The sequence below is a fragment of the Hydra viridissima genome, unplaced genomic scaffold (genome assembly GCF_058129835.1).
Source record: "Hydra viridissima isolate aposymbiotic clone 2 unplaced genomic scaffold, HvirCarnegie_v1 scaffold_1, whole genome shotgun sequence".
NCBI classification, from domain to species: Eukaryota; Metazoa; Cnidaria; class Hydrozoa; order Anthoathecata; family Hydridae; genus Hydra; species Hydra viridissima.
Genome location: NW_028324300.1, coordinates 7,754,565 through 7,781,582, shown reverse-complemented (window position 1 = coordinate 7,781,582; position 27,018 = coordinate 7,754,565). Strand labels below are relative to the sequence as shown.

The 27,018-nt window shown below is 28.6% G+C and overlaps 3 protein-coding genes across 6 annotated transcripts; 2 read left to right on the top strand and 1 right to left on the bottom strand.

Moving 5' to 3' along the window:
- The first annotated feature begins 842 nt into the window (after nt 1-842).
- Nucleotides 843-3,624, top strand: LOC149893175 (uncharacterized). The gene is made up of 2 exons (XM_090076852.1): nt 843-1,236; nt 1,354-3,624. Exons 1-2 carry the CDS (start codon nt 975-977, stop codon nt 3,366-3,368), a joined length of 2,277 nt encoding a protein of 758 aa, XP_089932978.1. The 5' UTR covers nt 843-974; the 3' UTR covers nt 3,369-3,624.
- A 10,155-nt stretch (nt 3,625-13,779) lies between these two features.
- On the bottom strand, nt 13,780-16,260 carry LOC149893174 (uncharacterized). The gene is made up of 2 exons (XM_090076862.1): nt 15,915-16,260; nt 13,780-15,554 (listed from the first exon to the last, which is right to left on the bottom strand). The coding sequence occupies exons 1-2, from the start codon at nt 16,085-16,087 to the stop codon at nt 14,888-14,890; spliced, it is 840 nt and encodes a 279-aa protein (XP_089932988.1). The 5' UTR covers nt 16,088-16,260; the 3' UTR covers nt 13,780-14,887.
- A 1,278-nt stretch (nt 16,261-17,538) lies between these two features.
- LOC145187556 (E3 ubiquitin-protein ligase arih1-like) lies at nt 17,539-26,100 on the top strand. 4 transcript variants are annotated; one of them, XM_090076857.1, is made up of 16 exons: nt 17,539-17,761; nt 18,141-18,505; nt 20,186-20,253; nt 20,338-20,425; nt 20,670-20,741; nt 20,917-21,065; nt 21,950-22,016; nt 22,108-22,214; nt 22,380-22,422; nt 23,051-23,122; nt 24,684-24,761; nt 24,905-24,957; nt 25,160-25,364; nt 25,468-25,581; nt 25,685-25,806; nt 25,962-26,100. In XM_090076857.1, exons 2-16 carry the CDS (start codon nt 18,281-18,283, stop codon nt 26,050-26,052), a joined length of 1,554 nt encoding a protein of 517 aa, XP_089932983.1. In that variant the 5' UTR covers nt 17,539-17,761; nt 18,141-18,280; the 3' UTR covers nt 26,053-26,100. The 4 variants fall into 4 exon arrangements, 2 of the variants coding, with proteins under 2 accessions (XP_089932983.1, XP_089932982.1); XR_016449285.1 differs by lacking the exon at nt 17,539-17,761 and having other exon boundaries at nt 18,132-18,505; nt 24,905-24,969; XM_090076856.1 differs by lacking the exon at nt 17,539-17,761 and having other exon boundaries at nt 18,132-18,505.
- The last annotated feature ends 918 nt before the right edge of the window (nt 26,101-27,018 follow it).

Genomic DNA, 27,018 nt, shown 5'->3' with positions numbered 1-27,018 from the left:
TTCAAACCTTAAGCGCGACTTGAGCGAATGCACAAAGCGAACTTCAACTCAAGTCAGACTTGAAAACCGCTAAAAATAGACCGTTTTCAAGTCTGACTTCAAACCAGACTTGGGTAATTCCATGTCAAAACAACAAGTCGAGATAACCCACCATCTCAGAAATACTTGATTTTTGGCACAAATGTATTTAATACCGTCGTTAGGAATAATCAAAAATAATTTGGAGCCAATTTCATTATTTTGAGAGTTATGGGTCTTTGAAGTTTGAGATTTTTTACATTTTTTTTATTCTCCGCGCTCTTAGCAACGTCTATAGCAACACTTAAATGTTAAAGTATGCACAGTTACATTAACTATATGTTTACAAAATTTAATAGGCATAGAAACTTTTGAAGAAAGAAGTCAAAAATCATTACTTAAAGTTATTAGATCTTATATTTGAATAAAAACTTTAAGATGAAAACCGGGTTTTTATCAATAATTTTTCAGTAAACATGTATAGTTTAAGATTAATTGCAGAAAAGGTATTGATCTATTCATTTTAAATCTTTACAATAATAGTTTATATATAAATACCTGTAAGAGTCAAAAATTATTTCACTGTTTTTTAATGCACATATCTATTTTATTATTGTTTTATTTTTGCAATTTTATTTTTGCATTTTTATTTACCGTTTTGGTTATAATCTCCATAGAGAGATTATAACTAAAACAAATTCTCACAAAAAAATTATAATTTCTCACATAAGTATTATTATATATAATACTCAAATGTTAGAACCATTTGCTCCATTTAATTAGTTAGACAAGAAACCAGAAATTCATTTTTATTTTGAAAATAAATAAGTGTAACAGCTATGATTACACTTATTTATTTTAAAATAAAGTTTTGATTATAATACTCATGTTAGAAATTATTATTTATTTAATGTTGGTTTTAGAAAAATAAAATATTGAAATTAAATATTTTGATAATGGCTGGAACATCACAATGCTCTCTTGGATTGATTTTAAAATCAAATTGTTACAAGTTAACATATACAAACCACATTGGAATAATATTTTTTAAAGATTTAGCTCCAGATGAGCAAAATTTAGTTGCGCTGAGGTCTGGTGTTTCTCCTGATTTGATTATTGACTTATGTTTTCATCATCAAAAGTTCTATCTTGAGAAGTTCCCTGTGTTTCAGAATAAATGCTGTGATCCACTGTTAGTTCACAAAAGACCGTGCAAAGGTTAGTAAAGCTTGTCATAAAGTTTTTTATAAATGTTACTTTGTCATAATTTTAAGGTCTTTATGTTTGTTAATACTAGGCATATTTTATTTTATGAAGTTATATTTTTTAATTTAGCATCTCTCAGAGTAGTCACGTTAAGAACCATAGCTTTAAACAACAGGTTCAATATTGTACCTGGTCAAAAAATTTGTACAAATTGCTTAGTCAAATTAAAAGCTTCCACTGAAATTAATACTGATAACATTGATATTTCTGATGATTACACAAATGAAAGTATAAATAAAGAAAATGTATTTCACGTTCAACAAGAAGCTGATATAAATAAAAATAGACAAGAACTTTCGGATTGTCTCAGTATAATTGGCGTGTCACCAGTCAAGCTTCATGGACAGCCATTTGCGAATCGTATGAGTATTGGGAAAAAAAAAATTAAAACTATTACAACAGTTTTCAAAGAAAAGTTATCAAGTTCTTTAAAAATTCCATTGACAGAAGTTGAAGTTTTTGATAATGAATATATTCTTGATTTAAAAAAAAAAGTTGTTCAGTTCGAAAATATGTTAGTTTTGATAAAAGATAAACTTGAAAAATGCTGTTCATTTAGGGACAAAATTCAAATATTGACTTTGTGCCCACAAGAATGGTCAATTGAAGCAGCTAGTGAGTATTTTGGTGTTTCAAAGTATCTAATAATAAAATCTAGATCTTTAGCAAAGAAGGAAGGAATTCTTGCAGTTCCACAAACTAAGCGAGGTAAAATGCTCCCTGATCAAATAAATACTTTAGTAAAAAATTTTTATGAAGATGATGAAAACTCTCGCCAGATGCCTGGTCAAAAGGATTTTGTAAGTGTTAGTTGGAAACTCCATATGCAAAAGCGACTACTTTTATCAAGCTTAAAAGAGTTATTTGTTTCATTTAAAGTTCGATATCCACATGTAAAGTTAGGTTTTTCCAAGTTTTGTGTTTTAAGACCTAAATGGTGTGTTTTGCCAAACTCATCAGGAACCCATTCTGTGTGCATTTGTATCTACCATCAAAACATGAAGTTAATTCTCCTACCCGTTAAAATTGATTACCATGAACTATATAAATTTATTGTTTGTGATATGCAAAACAAAGAATGCATGTTACATCGATGTACACAATGTCCAAAAAATACATCTAAATTAGAAGAAAAGCTATTCGAACTAATAGGACAGTTTGAGGAAGAAGATACTATCGAATTTAACCAATGGGTTACTACTGATAGATCAGATTTAGTTATACAGCTTGTAAGCATACCAGATTATGTAAATATGGTGATGGAAAAACTAGTCAAGCTAACAGCACATTCATATATTTCTAAATGCCAATCTAAATATTTAAAAAATCTTAAAGAAGAACTGCCATCAAATAGTGCAATAGTTCTAGGAGATTTTGCAGAAAACTATAGTTTTGTTGTGCAGGATGAAGTACAAGGTTTTCATTGGAATAATCTTCAGTGCACACTTCATCCAGTAGTTGTGTACTATAAAGAAAATCAAGTGTTGCAATCCACTTCATATTGCATTATATCAGATGATAACAATCATGATGTACCAATGGTTTACGAGATACAAAAATCAATTATCAATAATCTAAAGCAAAAGATACCCAGCATTGTAAATGTGATCTACTTTTCTGATGGCTGTTCATCTCAATATAAAAACTGCAAAAATATTTTTAATCTATGTCAGCATAAATCAGACTTTGGAATAGATGCAAAATGGGTTTTCTTTGCAACCAGCCATGGAAAGCAACCTTGTGATGGTATAGGAGGAACAGTTAAACGGCTTGTAGCTAATGCTAGTTTGCAGAGAGTTTCTACAAATCAAATATTAAACTCACGTGATATGTTTACATATTGCACTAACAACATCAAAGGTATAAACTTTATTTATATTTCAAGTGAAAGTTTGATAGAAACAAGATTATTACAATCTGAACGATTTAAAAATGTAAAAACAATACCAGGAACAAGAGACTTTCATGAATTTATTCCTGTATGTCAAAATGAAGTTAAGATGAAATACTGCAGTGATGACACTATCCCTATCTTGACTTACAAGTTTAAAAATTGTGAGATGCAAAGTGATGTGCAAAGTTGATGTGGGATTTAAATTTATGCACCAACATGGCCCTTGAATCTTAAAAAACATTTGCTTGCTTCCTTTTATCAATTATTTCTTAGAATTGACAGTTTGCATATGTCTATGATATGTATATGACAATATTTTTTCATTTGTTAACAAATATTACCTAATTTTGTTTTATTTTACAGTCCAAAGAAAAACAAAGGAATATGTGAAGAAGTTCACTGATTTGAATATAAATTTGTCAATTCATAAAAACATGGAATTCAAAGAATTAATGTGTTTTGATATTTAAAATTGAGTTTATTTACGGACATGAATACTATTCATAGACATGTATGTCATGAATATTGCATTTTTATACCTAAGTGAAAATACCTCTTATTTTTGACTAGCTCTGAGTGAAAATGCCTGTTTTTAATATTTAAGTATTTTTAATTGAGTTTATTACATATGCATATTGTAGTTTTACACATAAGTAAGAACTCTTACTTTCTGGTTGTGCCTAAACATAAATACCTATCAATTTTCTGTCTCATTCTCAATATTCTTTCAATCAAAAATAAAAATTAATTTTTTTAGATTAGTGAGTCGAAAAACAACTCAATTTTTTTTTTTTTTTTTAGGTATTTATATATACTTTAAGAATATGAAGTTTGGAAATATATAGATCATAACCTTTTCTGTAATTCCTCTTATAGTAAGCCTGTTTACTTTTAAATTTTATTAAAAATGCCAGTTTACTCTTTTTGATTTATTAATAAATATAAAAAATTATTATTTCTTAGTATAATTTTATGGTTTAGCATCTAATAATATGTGGAAAATTTCAAATTATGAAATAATATAGTTAAGGTAACAACGTATGTATTGACATTTTCTTGTTACTAAGGACGTTGCTAGGGGCGCATGATAAGTAAAAATGTTACAAAGTTTTGAATTTTAAACGAGCATAACTTTTAAAATATTCCGATTTGTTTAAAACAACTTTGTGGAATTCTTTTTAGCCTAGTTAAGTATCTTTGTTGAAAGAATTAAGTCATTTAGAGATAGTGGGTTATTTTTTTGAAATTTTGTTGTTGTTTTGACACGGAATTACCCACTTGAGAGAGCAAAAATTCCTTCCGAATGCAAGAACCCGACTTGAAATTTCAAGTCAGACTTCAAATCTCAAGTCTGACTTGAACGGAATGCAAGAAGCGAACTTGAACTGAAGTCAGACTTGAAAAACGAGAATTTTTGAATTTTCAAATCATTTTTTCAAGTCTGCTCCAGACCAATCTTGAAACCAAACTTGAAAAGAAAAACAGACCGCCATTATCATTTTGCTGATGCGTAACAAAACTTTACTATTACTATATAACTTATTACAACCTTTGCAAATATGAAAATGAGTCTTTAACAAGCAAAAGTAGTTACTTGGGCATATTGACGTAATTAATTTAGAATGTTACATTGTGATAGTATATTTGTCAATGAATTCATTACAGAAAACTGAATACCAACATTGTGAAAACGTGTGTCTTTTAAAACATCCTGTAACTCGTATGTAATGATCCAACATGTCATATTTTGATGCCATTAGAAATGTTTATTAGCTTTTTGAAATGTCGAACTTCCTACCATTATAAAAGCTGTTGATTAAGGCACGTTTTTGTGATACAGTATAAAAGTAAATTCCATTTAGTAATAAACAGTTGCAGTTATACAAAGAAGTGATACATGTAAAAGGAGTAAAAGAGAATTCACGAGAAGAAGTAGTTAAAAAAAAATATGAAGTATTAATATGAAGTATTAAAAAAAACTTTTTTTTAAATGTTCAAAAATGAATCGGTATGAGCTGAATTTTAGAAGAAGAAGAAGAAAAAATAAGCCAAGTCACATACCAAGGTTTATTATTGACAGAGCTAATCCTTTAGAAGTTTACCACGGTATAGAATTTAAAAGGTGCTACAGATTTTCCAATAAAAACCTTTTTAATATTAGCTAATGACATTATTAACAACAATGTTAACAATCGAGGGTGCCCTCTTTCAACTGTACAACAACTGGCTATTGCATTTCGGTTTTATGCTACTGGTTCATTCCAAGTGAGTAGATATTCAAGAAATGGTATCAGAAAATGGCACCTTCTTATTGTAGATTTTACATTACGTTTTTAAATAACAACATTTTATACCAACAAATGATAATATACTTAAGTAACAATAAATAAACTCTCTTAGAGAATAACAGGAGATTTGGAAGAGCTGAAACTCAACTGTTTGTCCAGTGGTTTAGAACATTTCAATTCAAATGGCTAACAAAAGATATCAGTACATAAAGTTTCCAACAGCTGATTCTTTGATAATTCAGCAAAAGTGATTATAAGTTTTCATGGATATCTGATTTTGCTATTTCATACAAACTTCAAACTTTTCTTAGATAAAGAAAATATTTATATTTATCAACCATTATTTAGATTTTACCAAATTCAAAAAATCCCTTGTTTTACCAAAACAAAAAAGGATTTTTTTTTGAATTGCCAGGTCATTGCAGGTGCTTCAAATGAAACTTTATCTGCTTGTGTTCAATGGCCTGGAATTGTTCAGGATTCATTTGTTTTTGCTAACTCAGCTATTAAAGAAGTTTTAGAAGCTCGCCAACATGTTCATGTTTCAGGTGATTCTGGCTATCCTTATAAACAATATTTAATGACACCTTTTTCTAACCCAAAAATGAAAATGAAATCAGATAAAATTACAACTTGAGAAGTACACACATGTTGAATGTTGTTGTTGAATATTGTTTTGGTATATCAAAAAAAAACAATACCCTTGTCTTAACATTCCCTTAGGAACAAAACTGCAAAATTCCATAGCTATAATAATATCCTGTTTTGTGCTTCACAACATTGCCCTTCTACAAAATGATTATTGTGGAGGCAAAGAAATACAAAATAGCAATGAAGAATGTGGTGCTAAAGCATTCACTAAAGATATTTTTGCAGAAACAAAGCAAAAGTCAAATTTCAGACTTATTTTTTAAAAAAAAAAATTGTGTCTGATAATGGATAAAGGGTGTAATAACAAAAACATTATTTTCAAATATTTATACTACATATTATTTCAAAAGAATTACATTTTATATTTCAAAATAGTATTATATATGAAAAAAACAATTTCAATAAAAAATAAAGTGATAAATTAAAACATTCCAAAAACAATTTGGATCTGATATTGTTAGAAAAAAATAATCCTCACATAGAATAATTCTGTTGTGTTGCTTTTTTAAAACTTTGTGAAAATTTTAACTGTGAAAATTTTCACAAAGTTTTGTTTGTATTGTTGCTTTTTCTGGAGAGAGTTTTTTTTTTATATCATCTATTTCTATTTGTTTTTGCATTAGTTCTTTATCAAGATCATGAATTTCATTATATTGCTTTTTTGTATTTTTTTTTATTAAGAGATTTTTGTTTAACGTTAAACTTTGTTCTTTTTCATGTGTTAATGAGCAAGATGCTATCAATGGTTTTTAAAAGTTTTCTTTTCTGTTTCTATAAGTGGCCCAATAATTTCAGAAGACCTGTCTCCATATGTGATCTCTATTGACTTACATATGTAAATGGTATACTTACATATGTAAATGGTATACTTACATATGTAAATGGTATACTTACATATGTAAATGGTATATATATATATATATATATATATATATATATATATATATATATATATATATATATATATATATATACACACACATAGTATTATCTAGTATTAGTATTGAGAAAACTAATTTTGTTTAAAGTAATTTTCTCAGTATTTTTAAAAAAAAAAACATTATTTTCATTAAAGTATTAGTAAAAAGATAAATAAAAATACATTGTAGTATAGTATCATCCCCAAAAAGCGTCAAAATAAGATTCTGCATTTTCTAGAACATTTCCATGTATTTTAATTCAAATGGAATCTGTTAAAATGGAGAAATCAAGAGAAATTGTCTTGATCACTTAAGTGGTACATATGACCAACCGTTGTTTACCAACAACTTAGGATTTGGAACTGAAAGTGCCAAGATGAATTTATTTTTCTGATGAGAAATACATAGCAAGAACTTTTTTTTTTTTTTACTGTTATAAACTTTTTATTTAATCTTATATTATACAAATATCATTACACGGAATTTGTTTCAGTAAAAGGTTTTTCCCGTAAAAAAAATCCATTACCGCTATTGGTTGCGAAGTGCATTTTCCGATAAACGCCCTAAATTCAACGCCTCGACTATTTTTCAAGTTCGACTTTCTCAAGCACGAACTTGAAATTTTCAAGTCTCGTTTACGCATTCGCTCAAGTCAATTTTTCAAGTCTGACTTGACAAAGTCGAACTTGAGATTTCAAGTCGAACTTGACTCAAGTTCGGTTCTTGCATTCCACCCTAAGTGCGACTTGAGCGAATGCACAAAGCGAACTTCAACTCAAGTCAGACTTGAAAACCGCTAAAAATAGACCTTTTTCAAGTCTGACTTCAAACCAGACTTGAGAGAGCAAAAATTCCTTCCGAATGCAAGAACCCGACTTGAAATTTCAAGTTAGACTTCAAATCTCAAGTCTGACTTAAACGGAATGCAAGAAGCGAACTTGAACTGAAGTCAGACTTGAAAAACGAGAATATTTGGGGTGGAATGCAAGAACCGAACTTCAAATTTGAAGTCGAACTTCAAACCTTAAGGGTGGAATGCAAGAACCGAACTTGAGTCAAGTTCGACTTGAAATCTCAAGTTCGACTTTGTCAAGTCAGACTTGAAAAATTGACTTGAGCGAATGCGTAAACGAGACTTGAAAATTTCAAGTTCGTGCTTGAGAAAGTCGAACTTGAAAAATAGTCGATGCGTTGAATTTAGGGCGTTTATCGGAAAATGCACTTCGCAACCAATAGCGGTAATGGATTTTTTTTACGGGAAAAACCTTTTACTGAAACAAATTCCGTGTAATGATATTTGTATAGTATACGATTAAATAAAAAGTTAATAACAGTAAAAAAAAAAAAAGTTCTTGCTATGTATTTTTCATCAGAAAAACAAATTCATCTTGGCACTTTCAGTTCCAAATCCTAAGTTGTTGGTAAACAACGGTTGGTCATATGTACCACTTAAGTGATCAAGACAATTTCTCTTGATTTCTTCATTTTAACAGATTCCATTTGAATTAAAATACATGGAAATGTTCTAGAAAATGCAGAATCTTATTTTGACGCTTTTTGGGGATGATACTATACTACAATGTATTTTTATTTATCTTTTTACTAATACTTTAATGAAAATAATGGTTTTTTTTAAAAAAATACTGAGAAAGTTACTTTAAACAAAATTAGTTTTCTCAATACTAATACTACATAATACTATGTGTGTGTGTGTGTGTGTGTATATATATATATATATATACCTACACATATATATACCATTAACATATGTAAGTATACCATTTACATATGTAAGTCAATAGAGATCACATATGGAGACAGGTCTTCTGAAATTATTGGGCCACTTATAGAAACAGAAAAGAAAACTTTTAAAAACCATTGATAGCATCTTGCTCATTAACACATGAAAAAGAACAAAGTTTAACGTTAAACAAAAATCTCTTAATAAAAAAAAATACAAAAAAGCAATATAATGAAATTCATGATCTTGATAAAGAACTAATGCAAAAACAAATAGAAATAGATGATATAAAAAAAACTCTCTCCAGAAAAAGCAACAATACAAACAAAACTTTGTGAAAATTTTCACAGTTAAAATTTTCACAAAGTTTTAAAAAAGCAACACAACAGAATTATTCTATGTGAGGATTATTTTTTTCTAACAATATCAGATCCAAATTGTTTTTGGAATGTTTGAATTTATCACTTTATTTTTTATTGAAATTGTTTTTTTCATATATAATACTATTTTGAAATATAAAATGTAATTCTTTTGAAATAATATGTAGTATAAATATTTGAAAATAATGTTTTTGTTATTAGACCCTTTATCCATTATCAGACACAAATTTTTTTTTAAAAAAATAAGTCTGAAATTTGACTTTTGCTTTGTTTCTGCAAAAATATCTTTAGTGAATGCTTTAGCACCACATTCTTCATTGCTATTTTGTATTTCATTGCCTCCACAATAACCATTTTGTAGAAGGGCAATGTTGTGAAGCACAAAACAGGGTATTATTATAGCTATGGAATTTTGCAGTTTTGTTCCTAAGGGAATGTTAAGACAAGGGTATTGTTTTTTTTTGATATACCAAAAAAATATTCAACAACAACATTCAACATGGGTGTACTTCTCATGTTGTAATTGTATCTGATTTCATTTTCATTTTTGGGTTAGAAAAAGTTGTCATTAAATATTGTTTATAAGGATAGCCAGAATCACCTGAAACATGAACATGTTGGCGAGCTTCTAAAACTTCTTTAATAGCTGAGTTAGCAAAAACAAATGAATCCTGAACAATTCCAGGCCATTGAACACAAGCAGATAAAATTTCATATGAAGCACCTGCAATGACCTGGCAATTCAAAAAAAAAATCCCTTTTTGTTTCGATAAATTTCTGCACTTTCTCCACAAGGAATTATTATAGGAATATGTGTTCATTAATTGCTTCTATACATCCTGGGAATCCTTGAATTTGGTAAAATCTAAATAATGGTTGATAAATATAAATATTTTCTTTATCTAAGAAAAGTTTGAAGTTTGTATGAAATAGCAAAATCAGATATCCATGAAAACTTATAAGCACTTTTGCTAAATTATCAAAAAATCAGCTTCTGTTGGAAACTTTATGTACTGATATCTTTTGTTAGCCATTTGAATTGAAATGTTCTAAACCACTGGACAAGCAGTTGAGTTTCAGCTCTTCCAAATCTCCTATTATTCTCTAAAAGAGTTTATTTATTGTTATAATCATTTGTTGGTATAAAATGTTGTTATTTAAAAACGTAATGTAAAATCTACAATAAGAAGGTGCCATTTTCTGATACCATTTCTTGAATATCTACTCACTTGGAATGAACCAGTAGCATAAAACTGAAATGCAATAGCCAGTTGTTGTACAGTTGAAAGAGGGCACCCTCGATTGTTAACATTGTTGTTAATAATGTCATTAGCTAATATTAAAAAGGTTTTTATTGGAAAATCTGTAGCACCTTTTAAATTCTATACCGTGGTAAACTTCTAAAGGATTAGCTCTGTCAATAATAAACCTTGGTATGTGACTTGGCTTATTTTTTCTTCTTCTTCTTCTAAAATTCAGCTCATACCGATTCATTTTTGAACATTTAAAAAAAAGTTTTTTTAATACTTCATGTAATTGTAACTACTTCTCATGAACTCTCTTTTACTCCTTTTACACGTATCACCTCTTTGTATAACTGCAACTATTTATTACTAAATGGAATTTACTTTTATACTGCATCACAAAAATGTGCCTTAATCAACAGCCTTTTATAATGCTAGGATGTTCGACATTTCAAAAAGCTAATAAACATTTCTAATGGCATCAAAATATGACATGTTGAATCATTACATACGAGTTACAGGATGTTTTAAAAGACACACGTTTTCGCAATGTTAATATTCAGTTTTCTGTAATGAATTCATTTAAAAATATACTTTCACAATGTAACCTTCTAAATTAATTAGGTGAATATGCCCAAGTAACTACTTTTGCTTGTTAAAAACTCATTTTCATACTTGCAAAGGTTGTAATAAGTTATATAGTAATAGTAAAGTTTTGTTACGCATCAGCAAAATGATAATGGCGGTCTGTTTTTTTTTTTTCAAGTTTGGTTTCAAGATTGGTCTGGAGCAGACTTGAAAAAATGACTTGAAAATTCAAAAATTCTCGTTTTTCAAGTCTGACTTCAGTTCAAGTTCGCTTCTTGCATTCCGTTCAAGTCAGACTTGAGATTTGAAGTCTGACTTGAAATTTCAAGTTGGGTTCTTGCATTCGGAAGGAATTTTTGCTCTCTCAAGTCTGGTTTGAAGTCAGACTTGAAAAAGGTCTATTTTTAGCGGTTTTCAAGTCTGACTTGAGTTGAAGTTCGCTTTGTGCATTCGCTCAAGTCGCACTTTAGGTTTGAAGTTCGACTTCAAATTTGAAGTTCGGTTCTTGCATTCCACCCTAAGCGCGACTTGAGCGAATGAACAAAGCGAACTTCAACTCAAGTCAGACTTGAAAACCGCTAAAAATAGACCGTTTTCAAGTCTGACTTCAAACCAGACTTGAGAGAGCAAAAATTCCTTCCGAATGCAAGAAACCGACTTGAAATTTCAAGTCAGACTTCAAATCTCAAGTCTGACTTGAACGGAATGCAAGAAGCGAACTTGAACTGAAGTCAGACTTGAAAAACGAGAATTTTTGAATTTTCAAGTCATTTTTTCAAGTCTGCTCCAGACCAATCTTGAAACCAAACTTGAAAAAAAAAAACAGACCGCCATTATCATTTTGCTGATGCGTAACAAAACTTTACTATTACTATATAACTTATTACAACCTTTGCAAGTATGAAAATGAGTTTTTAACAAGCAAAAGTAGTTACTTGGGCATATTGACAAATGATTATAACAATAAATAAACTCTTTTAGGGAATAATAGGAGATTTGGAAGAGCTGAAACTCAAGTGTTTGTCCAGTGGTTTAGAACATTTCAATTCAAATAGCTAACAAAAAATATCAGTACATAAAGTTCCCAACAGAAGCTGATTCTTTGATAATTCAGCAAAAGTGATTATAAGTTTTCATGGATATTTGCATTTTGCTATTTCATACAAACTTCAAACTTTTCTTAGATAAAGAAAATATTTATATTTATCAACCATTATTTAGATTTTACCAAATTCAATGATTCACAGAATGTATAGAAGCAATTAATGAACACACCTTCCTATAATAATTCCTTGTGGAGAAAGCGCAGAAATTTATCGAAACAAAAAGGGATTTTTTTTTGAATTGCCAGGTCATTGCAGGTGCTTCAAATGAAATTTTATCTGCTTGTGTTCAATGGCCTGGAATTGTTCAGGATTCATTTGTTTTTGCTAACTCAGCTATTAAAGAAGTTTTAGAAGCTCGCCAACATGTTCATGTTTCAGGTGATTCTGGCTATCCTTATAAACAATATTTAATGACAACTTTTTCTAACCCAAAAATGAAAATGAAATCAGATACAATTACAGCTTGAGAAGTACACACATGTTGAATGTTGTTGTTGAATATTGTTTTGGTATATCAAAAAAAAACAATCCCTTGCCTTAACATTCCCTTAGGAACAAAACTGCAAAATTCCATAGCTATAATAATATCCTGTTTTGCGGTTCACAACATTGCCCTTCTACAAAATGATTATTGTGGAGGCAATGAAATACAAAATAGCAATGAAGAATGTGGTGCTAAAGCATTCACTAAAGATATTTTTGCAGAAACAAAGCAAAAGTCAAATTTCAGACTTATTTTTTAAAAAAAAAAATTGTGTCTGATAATGGATAAAGGGTCTAATAACAAAAACATTATTTTCAAATATTTATAATACATATTATCTCAAAAGAATTACATTTTATATTTCAAAATAGTATTATATATGAAAAAAACAATTTCAATAAAAAATAAAGTGATAAATTCAAACATTCCAAAAACAATTTGGATCTGATATTGTTAGAAAAAAATAATCCTCACATAGAATAATTCTGTTGTGTTGCTTTTTTAAAACTTTGTGAAAATTTTAACTGTGAAAATTTTCACAAAGTTTTGTTTGTATTGTTGCTTTTTCTGGAGAGAGTTTTTTTTATATCATCTATTTCTATTTGTTTTTGCATTAGTTCTTTATCAAGATCATGAATTTCATTATATTGCTTTTTTGTATTTTTTTTTATTAAGAGATTTTTAACGTTAAACTTTATTCTTTTTCATGTGTTAATGAGCAAGATGCTATCAATGGTTTTTAAAAGTTTTCTTTTCTGTTTCTATAAGTGGCCCAATAATTTCAGAAGACCTGTCTCCATATTATATCTCTATTGACTTACATATGTAAATGGTATACTTACATATGTAAATGGTATATATATGTGTAGGTATATATATATATATATATATATATATATATATATATATATATATATATATATATATATATATATATGAATCGCTAACCGCAGAATAGCAACAAGTCCACAAATCCTAATTTTACAGGAAAGACAAAAAACTGTTTCGACCCTTTATTTTTAAACTTTGGGTTTTCAATTTTTTCCTAGTTATTCAACAGTTAGTAGGGGTTTGAAAGATATATATATAATTTTTTTAATGTATTTTGTTATGAGTGTAGGACACATTTTCAAACATGGACATGATCCCTTTTTGCAGTAAACGAGGTTTAAAAATAAAAAATAAACTACTAAAATCTTAAAAAGTGATTTATTTAGGCTGCACTAATTAAATAATGCTATTTTATTGTTTTATTATCATAATAAAATGCACACTACAACTTAAGAACGTTTTTTATTCAGTTGGTTGATCTTCTTGAATGGGCACAGTAGTTACAGGCCATAACGTTATTTCATTCCAAAATCAGAGCTTTTCAACCGGAATATAAACCAAAGTTTTCTTTATATCTACAATTTTTAAGTGTTTGATGGATAATACAGCTGAATAAGCTTTATTAGTTGGTAGTTCAAAGTCTCCTATAGTGTTTCGTAAGCGAAAAATGTCACTTATCAATCCAGCAATATGCATACTGCATTCAATTTCCGCAGGTTCATCAGAAGAAACTGACATCTCACGATATTTTGAGATTGAAAATGTTATTTTGTTAGATTTTAGTACCTTTTTTCCATAAGAGTCATTGCTTAAGCATGTTCTCTTGTAAAACATGGGCCACCAGGCACCGTAGTCAATAAAATCTTCAAATGACATTTTTTTCACATTAAACTTTCCAGGAATGTTTGAAGAACTGTTAATCAGATTAATTACTTCATCAGTTTCATAATATCTCTCTACTTTTTTTAGTTTTCTCCTTATAATTCCAAAATCACGGTCATTAGGCATAAAAGAATGTCCCCTAACAGGAAACACCAAATTTATTTTATCAAATCTCTTAATTTCACAAAGAGCCATCATAAGTCTAACAAGGGTGTGGTTCTTGTTTTGACCAGCACAGTTGTCACCAAAAAGGTGTAAAGTTTTAACTTCATCTGAAATTTTGTTTTTTACATACCACATAAGCATAGAGCATACTTCGTTTGAACCTTTACCTCCTTCGCCTTCATGATAAATAAAAACAGACATTTTTCGGGAAGCAATGTCGTGAATTCCAAAAACGTTTACTATGAGTTTCCTGAAATAATAAGTATCTTGTACTGGTATGCATGGTAATGTAACATTAGACATGTAATCTATACATAATCCAACTTGTTTAGCGTCTTTTATGCATTTCTCTGTAGTATCTTTTATTTTGTTGTAAAACTTTTTAGCCCTCCTATTGTGGACCATAAGCTCTGCTATTGCATGTCTTTTTTAATTGTCATTAAGAAAAGGACTTTTTATTTTCAACTTAAGTTCCTCACAAGCAATACATGCGTCTTTTGCAGGTTGACCAAAACGTAATGAGTAATTTTCTTTGAAATAATGCCAGAAAAATTTATATGACAGCCTTTTCTCACTGCCAAGTGTAGCTAAAAGGAAATATTCATGTTTGTTTATAAACATCTCATACATAGTTTTTACATTTAAATTAGCTGGTAAGTATTCTTTATCTCTTCCAGTATAGTGTTCAGTTTCTCTAGGATATTGTTCAATATGAGCTCTCAAACAAGTGATTACAGTGCCAGGAATGGCATTACCAGAAACATTTCTACCTCTTTTATCTATTGGAGTTTTGCTTAGCTGTAACAGATGTGAGAGTCTGTAACACTGTTTGGAAGTACATCTGTATGATTTCATAAATCCATTTTTACATATCTTAGTACAAACCCCATTGTGCATAATATGGTACTTCACTACAACAGATTTAGGTTTTGTAGAAGAAGAACCTGGTCTAGATCTTGGACGGTTAACTGGGGAAACCTCCATTAGTGACTGCAAGTAGACGTCTTGTTGTGTTTTAGTTTCCATATCATGTAGCTTGGTAAATATTGCCACCAAGTCATCCGCCATGTAACTCTTCAAACAGTTTTTCTTGCAACTGAAATAAAAATGAAAAGGTTAGGTCTATCTACGTTTTAATATCTATGTTTGAAAACACATAAGCTAGGTTTCTACCAAAAACCCTAGGCATTTCCTAATTAATCAGAAAATTAGACTACTACTAGTAGTACTTTATGTAGTTTTAATGTAACCTAGCTTTGTTCAAATATCATAAATGCAAAATGTTATGACACATAATCAAACACAGCAGCCAGAAACCTACAAATGTTGTGCATTTCCTTCAGCCAATTTATCTTATGCAAAAGACACGAAAGATAACAGTATTTAAAAAAACTTTCTAGATGAATATTACTGAAATATTATAACAATTAATACAAATAAATCGATAACAGTTTACCTGCAAACATTAGATGCTGGTTTCTTGGCAGGTATTGTTTTTCCAACCATGTTTATATGTTCTTTTCCTGCCACTTTAGCCTTCTTAATTTCATTCCTTTTATATCTTTCGAAATTAACAACTCCTTTCTTTCTTCTCTTTAAAGAATTGTCATCTTCATCTGAATAACTCATTATTAACAAAGAAATTTGTATGTCACAAGCAAAATGTTATTATTTTATGTTACTAATATTTACCGCAGAAAAGGAACAAGTCCCGGACGTGTTTCCTTTCTGCGGTAAACGCAAAATTCAAACTGGTGCCATGCCTATAAAAATTATAGCAGGTTTATCCCTTTTAGCAGTAAATAGTGTGTCTACCTTTTCAAAACTGATTTCTTTTAAAAAGTCATTTTTGAATTTTTTGGACTTGTTTCCTTGCTGCAGTTAGCAGTTCATATATATATATATATATATATATATATATATATATATATATATATATATATATATATATATATATATATATATATATATATATATATATACACACACACACACACATAGTATTATGTAGTATTAGTATTGAGAAAACTAATTTTGTTTAAAGTAATTTTCTCAGTATTTTTTAAAAAAAAACATTATTTTCATTAAAGTATTAGTAAAAAGATAAATAAAAATACATTGTATTATAGTATCATCCCCAAAAAGCGTCAAAATAAGATTCTGCATTTTCTAGAACATTTCCATGTATTTTAATTCAAATGGAATCTGTTAAAATGGAGAAATCAAGAGAAATTGTCTTGATCACTTAAGTGGTACATATGACCAACCGTTGTTTACCAACAACTTAGGATTTGGAACTGAAAGTGCCAAGATGAATTTGTTTTTCTGATAAAAAATACATAGCAAGAACTTTTTTTTTTTACTGTTATTAACTTTTTATTTAATCGTATATTACACAAATATCATTACACGGAATTTGTTTCAGTAAAAGGTTTTTCCCGTAAAAAAAATCCATTACCGCTATTGGTTGCGAAGTGCATTTTCCGATAAACGCCCTAAATTCAACGCCTCGACTATTTTTCAAGTTCGACTTTCTCAAGCACGAAATTGAAATTTTCAAGTCTCGTTTACGCATTCGCTCAAGTCAATTTTTCAAGTCTGACTTGACAAAGTCGAACTTGAGATTTCAAGTCGAACTTGACTCAAGTTCGGTTCTTGCATTCCACCCTAAAATTCAAATTTTTTTAAAAAAAGCTTTCGTGCAAATTTAATTAAACCTTGCAATTTAATCAAATTTTATAAGCAAAGGCATAGTTAAAAGCCAAAGTATTTGTGAAATTTTATAATTCAAGTATTTCGTGATATTTCAAAAGCTTAGGAAAGGCTAAGAAAGTTTCAAATAAAATAAAGAAAATAATTATAAAAGCTGTAGAAAAAATGTCTTACGAAATATCATGAAGATACATGAAAAGACATGTCTTAAGTTTATAGAGATTGGGTGGGAGATTTTGTTCCAAACACCATATTCTCCAGGTATCGCTCCACGCGACTATCACATTTACTGTGCCCTGTAATTTCACATATCAAAAAAGAGCTTCGATGATGATTGCCAACTCGAAGCCGAAATTCGTAAACTTTTCAAGGCGCAGCGAGGTAGCTTCTACAAGGATGGGACCCATTCCGTGCTTAATAAAAGGAGAGTTGTTATTGATAGTAATAGAAATTATATTTGTAGGGTGATTGTGTTTATTTCGAGGATTGTTTCATGAAAGTACGAAAGAATTTCTAACCTAATTCTTAGTGGGTGCCCTGCGCCCTATCCCTCCCTAAACTATTGTGAAAGAGGAGAAATTCCATGAAAAGGTAAATATTTTTGGAGTAGGACATATTTTTCTAATATCATGAAAGGGAAGAGGAGTCTGTAAGGGAGATAAGTACTTGGTATAGATATGCTGAGATACTAATTCATAAACATTTTGAAGATACGGTTACTTGATTTACTATTAAGGCGTTAGCCTAAAGAGATTTTCGACGGGCGTACGATATACTATAAAGATTATTTTAAGACGATGTAAAAACTTTTTGTATTTTTATTCTTTGTAATTCATTATTAAAGAAAAAACCAAAGGCCTAAGATTAATTAGTTTGTGTCAGTGAAACCAAGTATTTATTAGAACAGCCAATGAATTTTGAAAACTAATTTTGTTGTTATTATTGTTATTTTTTTTGACGTCAAATTTAGAACCCAAGCGTGTTTTTGCTTAAAACGCAAAATTATTTTGAGATCAAAACATGCAGAAACACTTTATATTAAAGTGGCGAATAAATGCTTCCATTATTCCTTGAGTACCTAGCTTCCTTTTACTTTTTTTAAAAACTGTCATGGATTCTGACGACGATGATATGATCTATGATGAAGATGAATTGTCAGATCCTGAGGATGATCAAGAAGAGTTTGACATTTCTTGTGATGTGGAAGCAGCGGGCGAGCCCTCTGCAAAACGTTATATGAAAGACAAAGATGATTTCTCATATGATAGTTTAACACCTGAGTCAATTGTAGTTTCAATGAAAAAAAATATCGATGAAGTAAACTCAGTATTTGAGGTAAATTTTTAATCTGGTTCATCACTGATGAAAGTTTAAATGCTGTTATTGGACTGTTCTTTTTTAAGCTGTCTGAGAGTGATCATTCCAGTTAACAAACATTCTATAGTTTTACATAAAATACTTCAATAAAATTCTTTATATTATTTTTAAATATTGTAAAGTCATAAGTTATAATTATTTTATAAGAGTTAGAATTAAAAATTTAGTTCTTTTCTAGAAGGAAACAGGAAAACTACAGTTTTTGTTCCTTAGAAAACTAACATTTACATTCTCTGAAGCCAAAAATGGAACAACTCATATGTAGCTATGTTTAATACAAAGTCTGACAACCATACTGAGAGAAATGAAATAATTTTAGAATAAACTGTTTCTGATTTTTTTCAAATTATAATATACAGTATTACAAGTTGATTAACATTTACCCTAATATCACAGGGTATATGTTATAAACTGGGAAACCCTTAAAATTGTTTTAAAATGAAGGTTATATATTATGCATAATAATAGAATCATCTCTTTAAGCAAAGGTAAATAAAAATAAATTAGAGTTTAAAATGATAAGTTTATTGTGCAGAGATGATTTCTTGCATATTTTTCACACATTAAATCAATTTCATTACGTGTAGAGTTAAAAAACTGGCTCTCTCTCATATATATATATATATATATATATATATATATATATATATATATATATATATATATATATATATATATATATATATATATATATATATAAAATTAATATATATATAATTAATATATATAATTATATATATATATATTATAATTTTGTCATTGCTAAGCACTAAAAGAACTTTATTTAAATTTAATAAGATTTTTCCAAAATAAATTATTCAGAAGAATGAAATGTATGTGTGTATGTATGTATATATGTATGTATGTATGTATGTATGTATGTATGTATGTATGTATGTATGTATGTATGTATGTATGTATGTATGTATGTATGTATGTATGTATGTATATATCAGCCTTCTGATGCATTAAAATCTAAACTGTGGAGTTGTATCCATTGATGACAGAGGTTTAAATACTTTAGCTCTACATAACTTATCAAGTGCTAAAAAACTTATTTTAAATTTAATTTCATTTTTTCATAGTTAATTACATTTTACTTGAAAATGTAACCGTAAAGTCTCAAGTAAATTAACTTTTCTTGATTTTTTTTTCAAGTAAGTTAGCATTTATTCTAGAAAAATGTCAATAAATTTAAATAAAGTTCTTTTAGTGCTTAACAAACAATTATGTAACTATAATGTAGCACCAAAGTATTCAAAACACAGTTATCAATCCATGCAATAAAAAATTAACTTTTTTGATTGAAATGCTCCAGAATGCCACAAGATACTATTAATATATTATATTTATATAAATTACTATATTTGGCTGATGATTCCATATCAGAGATCTTATTTTCTTATTTAATAAATATTCAAGTTCTCATTAAGTTAAGATATCTATAGCATTTTATATTCTCCTATTAGCTAGAGTCATTTTGTTTTATTTAAACGTTAATTATATGGTGTCACTTGTTTCATGAGTATAAATGTTATTGCTAAGATCAATCTACAGTAATTTATATGTTAGGAGAATGTAAGGAATACCTAGATTTTTTTTTTGTGCTTTATTATAATTTTATTTTAAATAAAACAGATTCCCAGATCTATTGCAAGAATCTTGCTTACGCATTTTAAATGGGACAAAGAAAAACTTTTAGAAAGGTTAGTTTTATTTTAACATGTCTATATGCTATTCTTTTTATATTTCTATGAAGAAATCCAAAAAGGTTTTAACTTATGGTTAAGGTACTACAGTGGTGATCAAGATCGTCTTTTTAAAGAAGCTCATGTTATCAGTCCTCATAGAATTCAGCCATCTTGTTCTAGGATTAAGGTTTGTTGTAATTCTTTAGAACAATTGTAGAAGTAATTGAGCTTTTCTTAAGAAAAATTTCACAAATCTTTTGTTTAATTTATATATTTTTGCTATGTGTTAACTTTATTTGTATAATTCAAAGTGTTATGCAGTAGTGGTTTAAGTGTTATGCAGTAGTTTTTTTGTTATTAAATTAATTTTATCTAAAGCTGGAAAAAATGTTCTTTTATGTAATTTCACAAAACAAAAATTTCTATTTAAGAACACTAGAAGCAGTGGGCGTTCACTAATAAAAGTTGATTGTGGAATATGTCTATGCACATTGCCTAATGAAGTAGGTCTAGCTTACTGATATTACCACCTAAAAGTATTATTTAAGAAACAAAGCCTGAATATTCCAAATGTTTTATGTCAGCAAAATAGTTTTTTTTTTAAAGTTTAAACTACTTTTTCATTTGTATATAAACATTATATTCTGTATGTAACATGCTCTGTTTAATTTCCTTTAGACATTTACAGGGTTAGAATGTGGTCATTACTTTTGTCAAAAGTGTTGGAATGATTACTTAATAGCAAAGATACGTGATGAAAATAATAGTCAGAATATATTTTGTCCAGCTACAGAATGTGATATACTAGTTGATGAAAACTTTGTTTTGTAAGTCAATATTATCTTTATAAGTTTTAACATTTTAATGAATTGCTGCAGTCTCAGTACTACTACTATTGTTTTTAACATTTTAATGAATTGCTGCAGTCTCAGTTGTTGTTTTTCAATTATTTTATGGTTGTTATGGTAATGAGCAAGAAACATTTGCTTACTTTAACTTTGTAGCATGATCCTGCTTTATTAATAAGGCCCTGATGTACAATCCAAGATAAAATATTGCCTAGTATCTATAATATCTATAATATTTATAATATCTTAATATTATTTCAATAATATTAAGATATTGTATTTATAATAATAATATACGAAAAGAATATTGCATAATATTAACATAATAAGTTAATATCTCAAAGTATTAGTTTTTTATCTTAATTTTGGATTGAATTTGGTGATCAAATGTAATTTCCAATTTGTTTGTTTAAGCAGAGGACTTCACTTACTCAAATAAATTGGTTATTGCAATGACATAAACAAATTTTCATCCCAGTTAAGTTGAATTTTACCATTGTAAATATGATCCCAATTTCCTGAGGGGAAAGGTGAAAACTCTCCATTGTTCATGGTTACGATATTGTTTGAGCAATTGTTTTTTTCAATTACTCTGAAATTTGAGAAAACATTAAAAATGACATCTCTTTTACTAAAATATTTGTTCATATTAAATTAGCAAGATGAAGAAATAAAAAAATAAATAACATAAAATATTTGGAATTGAAGAACTAGTTTCTCTATTGATTTCATGGCAATTGAAATAAAATTCTTTGCAATAATTGCCATAGTTGTAAATCAGTGTTTAACATTAACAAGTTTCAAGTTAGCAGCAAGACATTTATCTATTTATAACATTTGTACTGTTTATCATTATTTTTTAGAAAGGTGCTGCTGGACCCAGGGATTAGATCAAAGTACCATAAACTAATTGCTGATAGTTTTGTTCAGGTAAAAGAAATTCCGTGTTTTATTTCTTTTTTTTCTTTTTTTTTTCTCTTATACTAATAGTAAATTCAAAACGTATATTTTATTATTTTAGAGTAATCGCCTCATGAAATGGTGTCCTGCTCCAGACTGCACTAATGCAATAAAAGCATTATATAATGATGCAAAACCTGTAACATGTTTATGTGGTTACACTTTTTGGTGAGTTTTATGTTAATAGTTATTTATTACTTGATAATTATGTTAAACGTTTTACTAAGTTTAGGGTACATACTTTCTTATTATTAAGATAATCCTTAGTTCACATTAGTTTACATTTTATGCTTTCATCTTAAGATTAAGAACTACTAAAAATTTTCTTTTTAGTTTTGGTTGCATTCAACCAGTTCATGAACCTGTTCGATGTTATGTGAGTATAAATTATGTTATATAAGGATATTTTCTACTTTTGTAAAAAATGCTTAAGAAATAAAAGTCTATATACCAGATTAATTCTATACAACTAGAAATCTATAATGATGATATGCCAAAAAAAATCTATGAATATGAAGAGGTAATATAGCCCTGATACTACACTGAAAGATGAATTAGTTAAGTGGGAAGGTTCCATGTGAGTTTTGGAAATTTCTGGTAGAAAATTCCAAAGTTAAACACAGTGTGTCAACTTACCCCTGTAGCCAACTAGCCCTGGTCTCCCCTACTCAAAATTCCTGTCACAATAAATTCTTCAAAAGAAAATGTTTTTTTTTTGTGTGTGTGAAATCTTATAACTGAAGTTTTAAAAGATAAATTTTATAATTATCTACAAAAACTTTGTTTGAAAATTAAAACAATTTAATCATTGGTTTATGTGTTATTTTTATTAAATGTCAGTATGCTGAATCAGAAAATATATAAAATATTACTCATTTCTGGTTATAAAACTTTTCTTACATTTAGCATTTAGTACACTAATTTAATAAGAAGTCATAAACCACTGGCAGTTATTTAATTCTATGATTTTTAGTGTTTTTTGTTTCTCTTGTTTTGTTACACAGTGGCTTCGTAAATGGCTTAAGAAATGTGATGATGACAGTGAAACATCAAATTGGATACATGCAAATACAAAGGTAAAGTTTTACAAATTTGTTTCAAATGAAATCACAAATTAAATAGAAATAAAGAGCGAAAAGACCAGTGAACTTGTTCCCCCTGGGGGGAAAAAAAAAATTTTCTTTTCATACTACATTTAGCTATTTTGCATACAATAGAAATCTGCATCAATTCAGTAAAATTATTTCCTCATATGAGAGTGGCTGCTTAGAAATCTTGCTCCAGGTGTAAAAAACAATACCGAGCTTGTTAATCTAATTAAAAGTCCTGCTTCCCCTTCTGCATGGTAAATTAGCCTGGTAAAAAATTGGATTAAAGCCAAGGACAGAAGATTAGCAAAGTAAAGTTCAAAGAAACCATATTTAAATTCCAATTTAAATTGAATTAAAGTAAATTTAACTTGTCTGAAACAATTTTCATTACTTTGTTTTGTAAGGGCTTTGAGCCTCTAATCATTATGTGTATTCTTATAAGATAAAGATATAAATTCAAACAAACTGTGAAGTTGCAAAGTTAAATTACTTTTTACAATCAAATTATGAGTCTGTTAACAAATCAATCAGGTATGAAAATAAGTACAGTATTAAGTAAGTCTAATCATTATTCATATTCAGATAATAATTTTTGCGACAGACTTAATTTTCTATTAAAAATGGTTCCTTATGCTTTTATATTTTTATTTAACTTATTTGGAAATGTTTTCAAAACAAGATGTGTAAAGAAAGCAGATTAATAAACTTTATTTTAAAAAACCATTGTTGTGCAGTTTTAAACAAACAAACCACTCAAATTTAATTGCTCAATTGTACATTATCATAACATTGACAGAGAAGACAAATTTAATTCAACAAGAAGAAGATCCCACTGCTAGATGATATCAGAAACAAATTTTTATTTGCTGAATTGAGTGGATCAAAAGTTTTAAGGAAGATAATGAACTTCTGTTAGTATAAAATATTGATTGGCTGCAAAAGTTTGAAACTGCTCATCTGTCATTTTCTGATTTCAAATGGCATTGCAACTAATCTTTATTTATTATAAACCCAACGTTAAATTTACTTTTAAATGACTTAATCAAGTAATGATTTAGCAAAAGTTAATTCTTTAACTGACTAATCAATAAGTAGATAGTTAACATTAATGTCAGAAAGTGTTGAATACAATTTTTTTTTTTTTTTTTTTTGCTTTTACATGGAACCAAAATCTGAGTTCCCTCTTAAAGTAAATTCCTGCATTCACATTTTTGCAGACAATTTAGGAACTGTGAGTGATGAGCATAGGGAGTGCCTCCACTGGATGTATGATGAAAAATTATCAGGGAATCTGTTGTCTTGCTTTGCTGGGTGACTACTTTAAACTTTGCAATTAAGTACCCCAGACACCCAGCTTCTTTCCACAAAGAAGTTGATAAAAGATTTATGTTATTGATGAAAAAAAACACCTAGATCAAATAATACTTTACAAGTAATATGTTTTCTGCTAAAATAATCACCGAATTATTTTAGCAGAAAATGCTTATTTCCCTCTCAAAACAATCAAAAGTTGAATTTATCTCTCCATTGTAATGGCTAATTTTAGGAATGCCCGAAATGCCACGTGACTATAGAAAAAAATGGTGGGTGTAATCATATGGTTTGCCGTAACACAGCTTGTAAAGTATGTAGTTTCTAGTATATTTTGTTGAAATTAATATAGCTGCTTCAAGTAAGTTGTCTTCTTAGTTTGTAAATTAGCGCACGTTTTTATGTTCCTTATAAATTCTTGATTTCTTGTTTATTTTTCTCGTTATATCATTTTAGGCAGATTTCTGTTGGGTGTGTCTTGGACCATGGCAATCACACGGATCAAGCTGGTATGCCTAAAGGTGTTTTTAATTAGGGTTTTTATTTTAATTAGGGTATTTATTTGTTTTGCTGATGAAATCCTAAACGAAGTTAAAACTTACGAATTCTTTTTGTCGTTCTTACGAATTCTTTTTGTCGTTTAAGTTACTTTTTTCGTTCCTTTAATTTTTATCTGTTTTTCAGTTGCCTTCAGCTATAAGGTTTTTGTAGGTACAATTGCAACCGGTATGACGAGAAAGATGCTCAGGCTGCTAGAGACGCGCAAGCAAAATCTCGCGCAGCACTAGAGCGATATTTATTTTACTGTAACCGATATATGAATCATTTACAGTCTTCAAAATTTGAACAAAAGCTTTACAATCAAGTGAAAGATCAAATGGAGAAAATGCAGCAGCTGAACATGTCCTGGATTGAAGTATTTTTTTTTGTGTCATTGTCTTGTCAATGTTTTTAATGTTTTAAAATAAACAGCCGATTTTAGTTTTGATTTAAATATTAAGTCTTCCATTTTATTTTAGGTTCAATTTTTGAAAAAAGCTGTTGACATTTTATGTATGTGTAGAAATACTTTGAAATACACATATGTCTTCGCATTTTATCTTAAAAAGAATAACCACTCTATTATATTTGAGGTAGGATGTTATGTTTGTAAAAATTAAGAACTTGTTTTTATATTATAAGTTTATATTCTTTAAAGTTTATATTCTAAATTTGCAATTGAGTTTTTTTTCTAAGGAAAATCAAAAAGATTTAGAGATGGCTACCGAACATCTTTCTGAATATCTAGAAAGGGATATAAATTCTGACGAAATAACCGCTGTACAAGCTATCAAACAAAAGGTTCAAGATAAATACAGGTAGCCACAAAAAAATCCCATTGAGTTGTGCATCTCTCTTGGAAAATTCTTTTTTAAAAATAAAACCTACTAGTATACAATTTCATTTTTTACATTCATGGATATTTTCTAAATTTATAGATTTTTTTTTACATAAATATTTTTTACATTCATAGATATTGTGAGCACCGCCGCAACGTCTTATTAGATCACGTGTACGAAGGGTATGATAGCGAAATTTGGGAGTACTTTGAAGAAAAAATTTGAATAATATAACGGAACCTTTTATAAATAGAAAACTATTCCTTTTTTAAATTTGTTCTTTAAAATGTTTTGGGAAAGTGTTTTGTTGATCAAGGAGTCCGTCATTAAAATGGCTAAAAAACTTGTTAATACCAAGTTATAAAAGCATAACTTGGTTATCCGCAGGTTCTGTAAATTCTGAATACTTAAAGTTCAGTTCAAATTAATAAGTAACTTTTGTTAATAAAAAAAAGAAATCCCCTTAAAATATTTACTTAAAGTTACGGGGTGAAAATAGGACGTGTAGAAAGTACTGGAAAACTATTAAAATCATTTAGCACATAAGTAACACTATAAAGTGGCAACGCGTTGTGTTAACATTGCACAAAACTGACCTAGAAACATCAAAATTCCAAATGAAACCAGACTCTCAGAATCGTGACCTGGTGTTACCTTTCAAAGTTTATTATAGAATATTAAATTCATTTATACTAAAGTAATATTGAAAAGTAAAGAAGAAATGATTGAAAGTTCTAACAAGTCATAAGCGACGTAAAAACTTCAAACGGTGCTTTTACAAGTCAGCAGCTTAGTGATACAGCAACGTCTATTTTGGAGAAAAAAGTGTAAGTGCAGCTAGTAAAAAATTCAATAATAAGAGAATGACATTAACAAGATACATTTTAAAACTAAACTCTGGTGCCCATCCATATGGGTTATTCAAAACCTAAGTTAATTTTTCCCCAAGAGCAAGAAAAAATCTTTATGGGTATACTCCTAAAGATGAACATTGTCTTGTCCACGAGTTTGCTGTTCAATACAAAATCAAAATACGAGAATCTTGGACTGAAAATAAAAATGGTTGGTAAAGAATGGATAAATAGATTTTTAAAAAGAAATCATAAATTATCTATTAGGAAACCACAAGCAACTTTAGGTGGAAGTATGGTCAAAAGTATAAAAATTTTTCATTTTTTGGAAATAACTTTT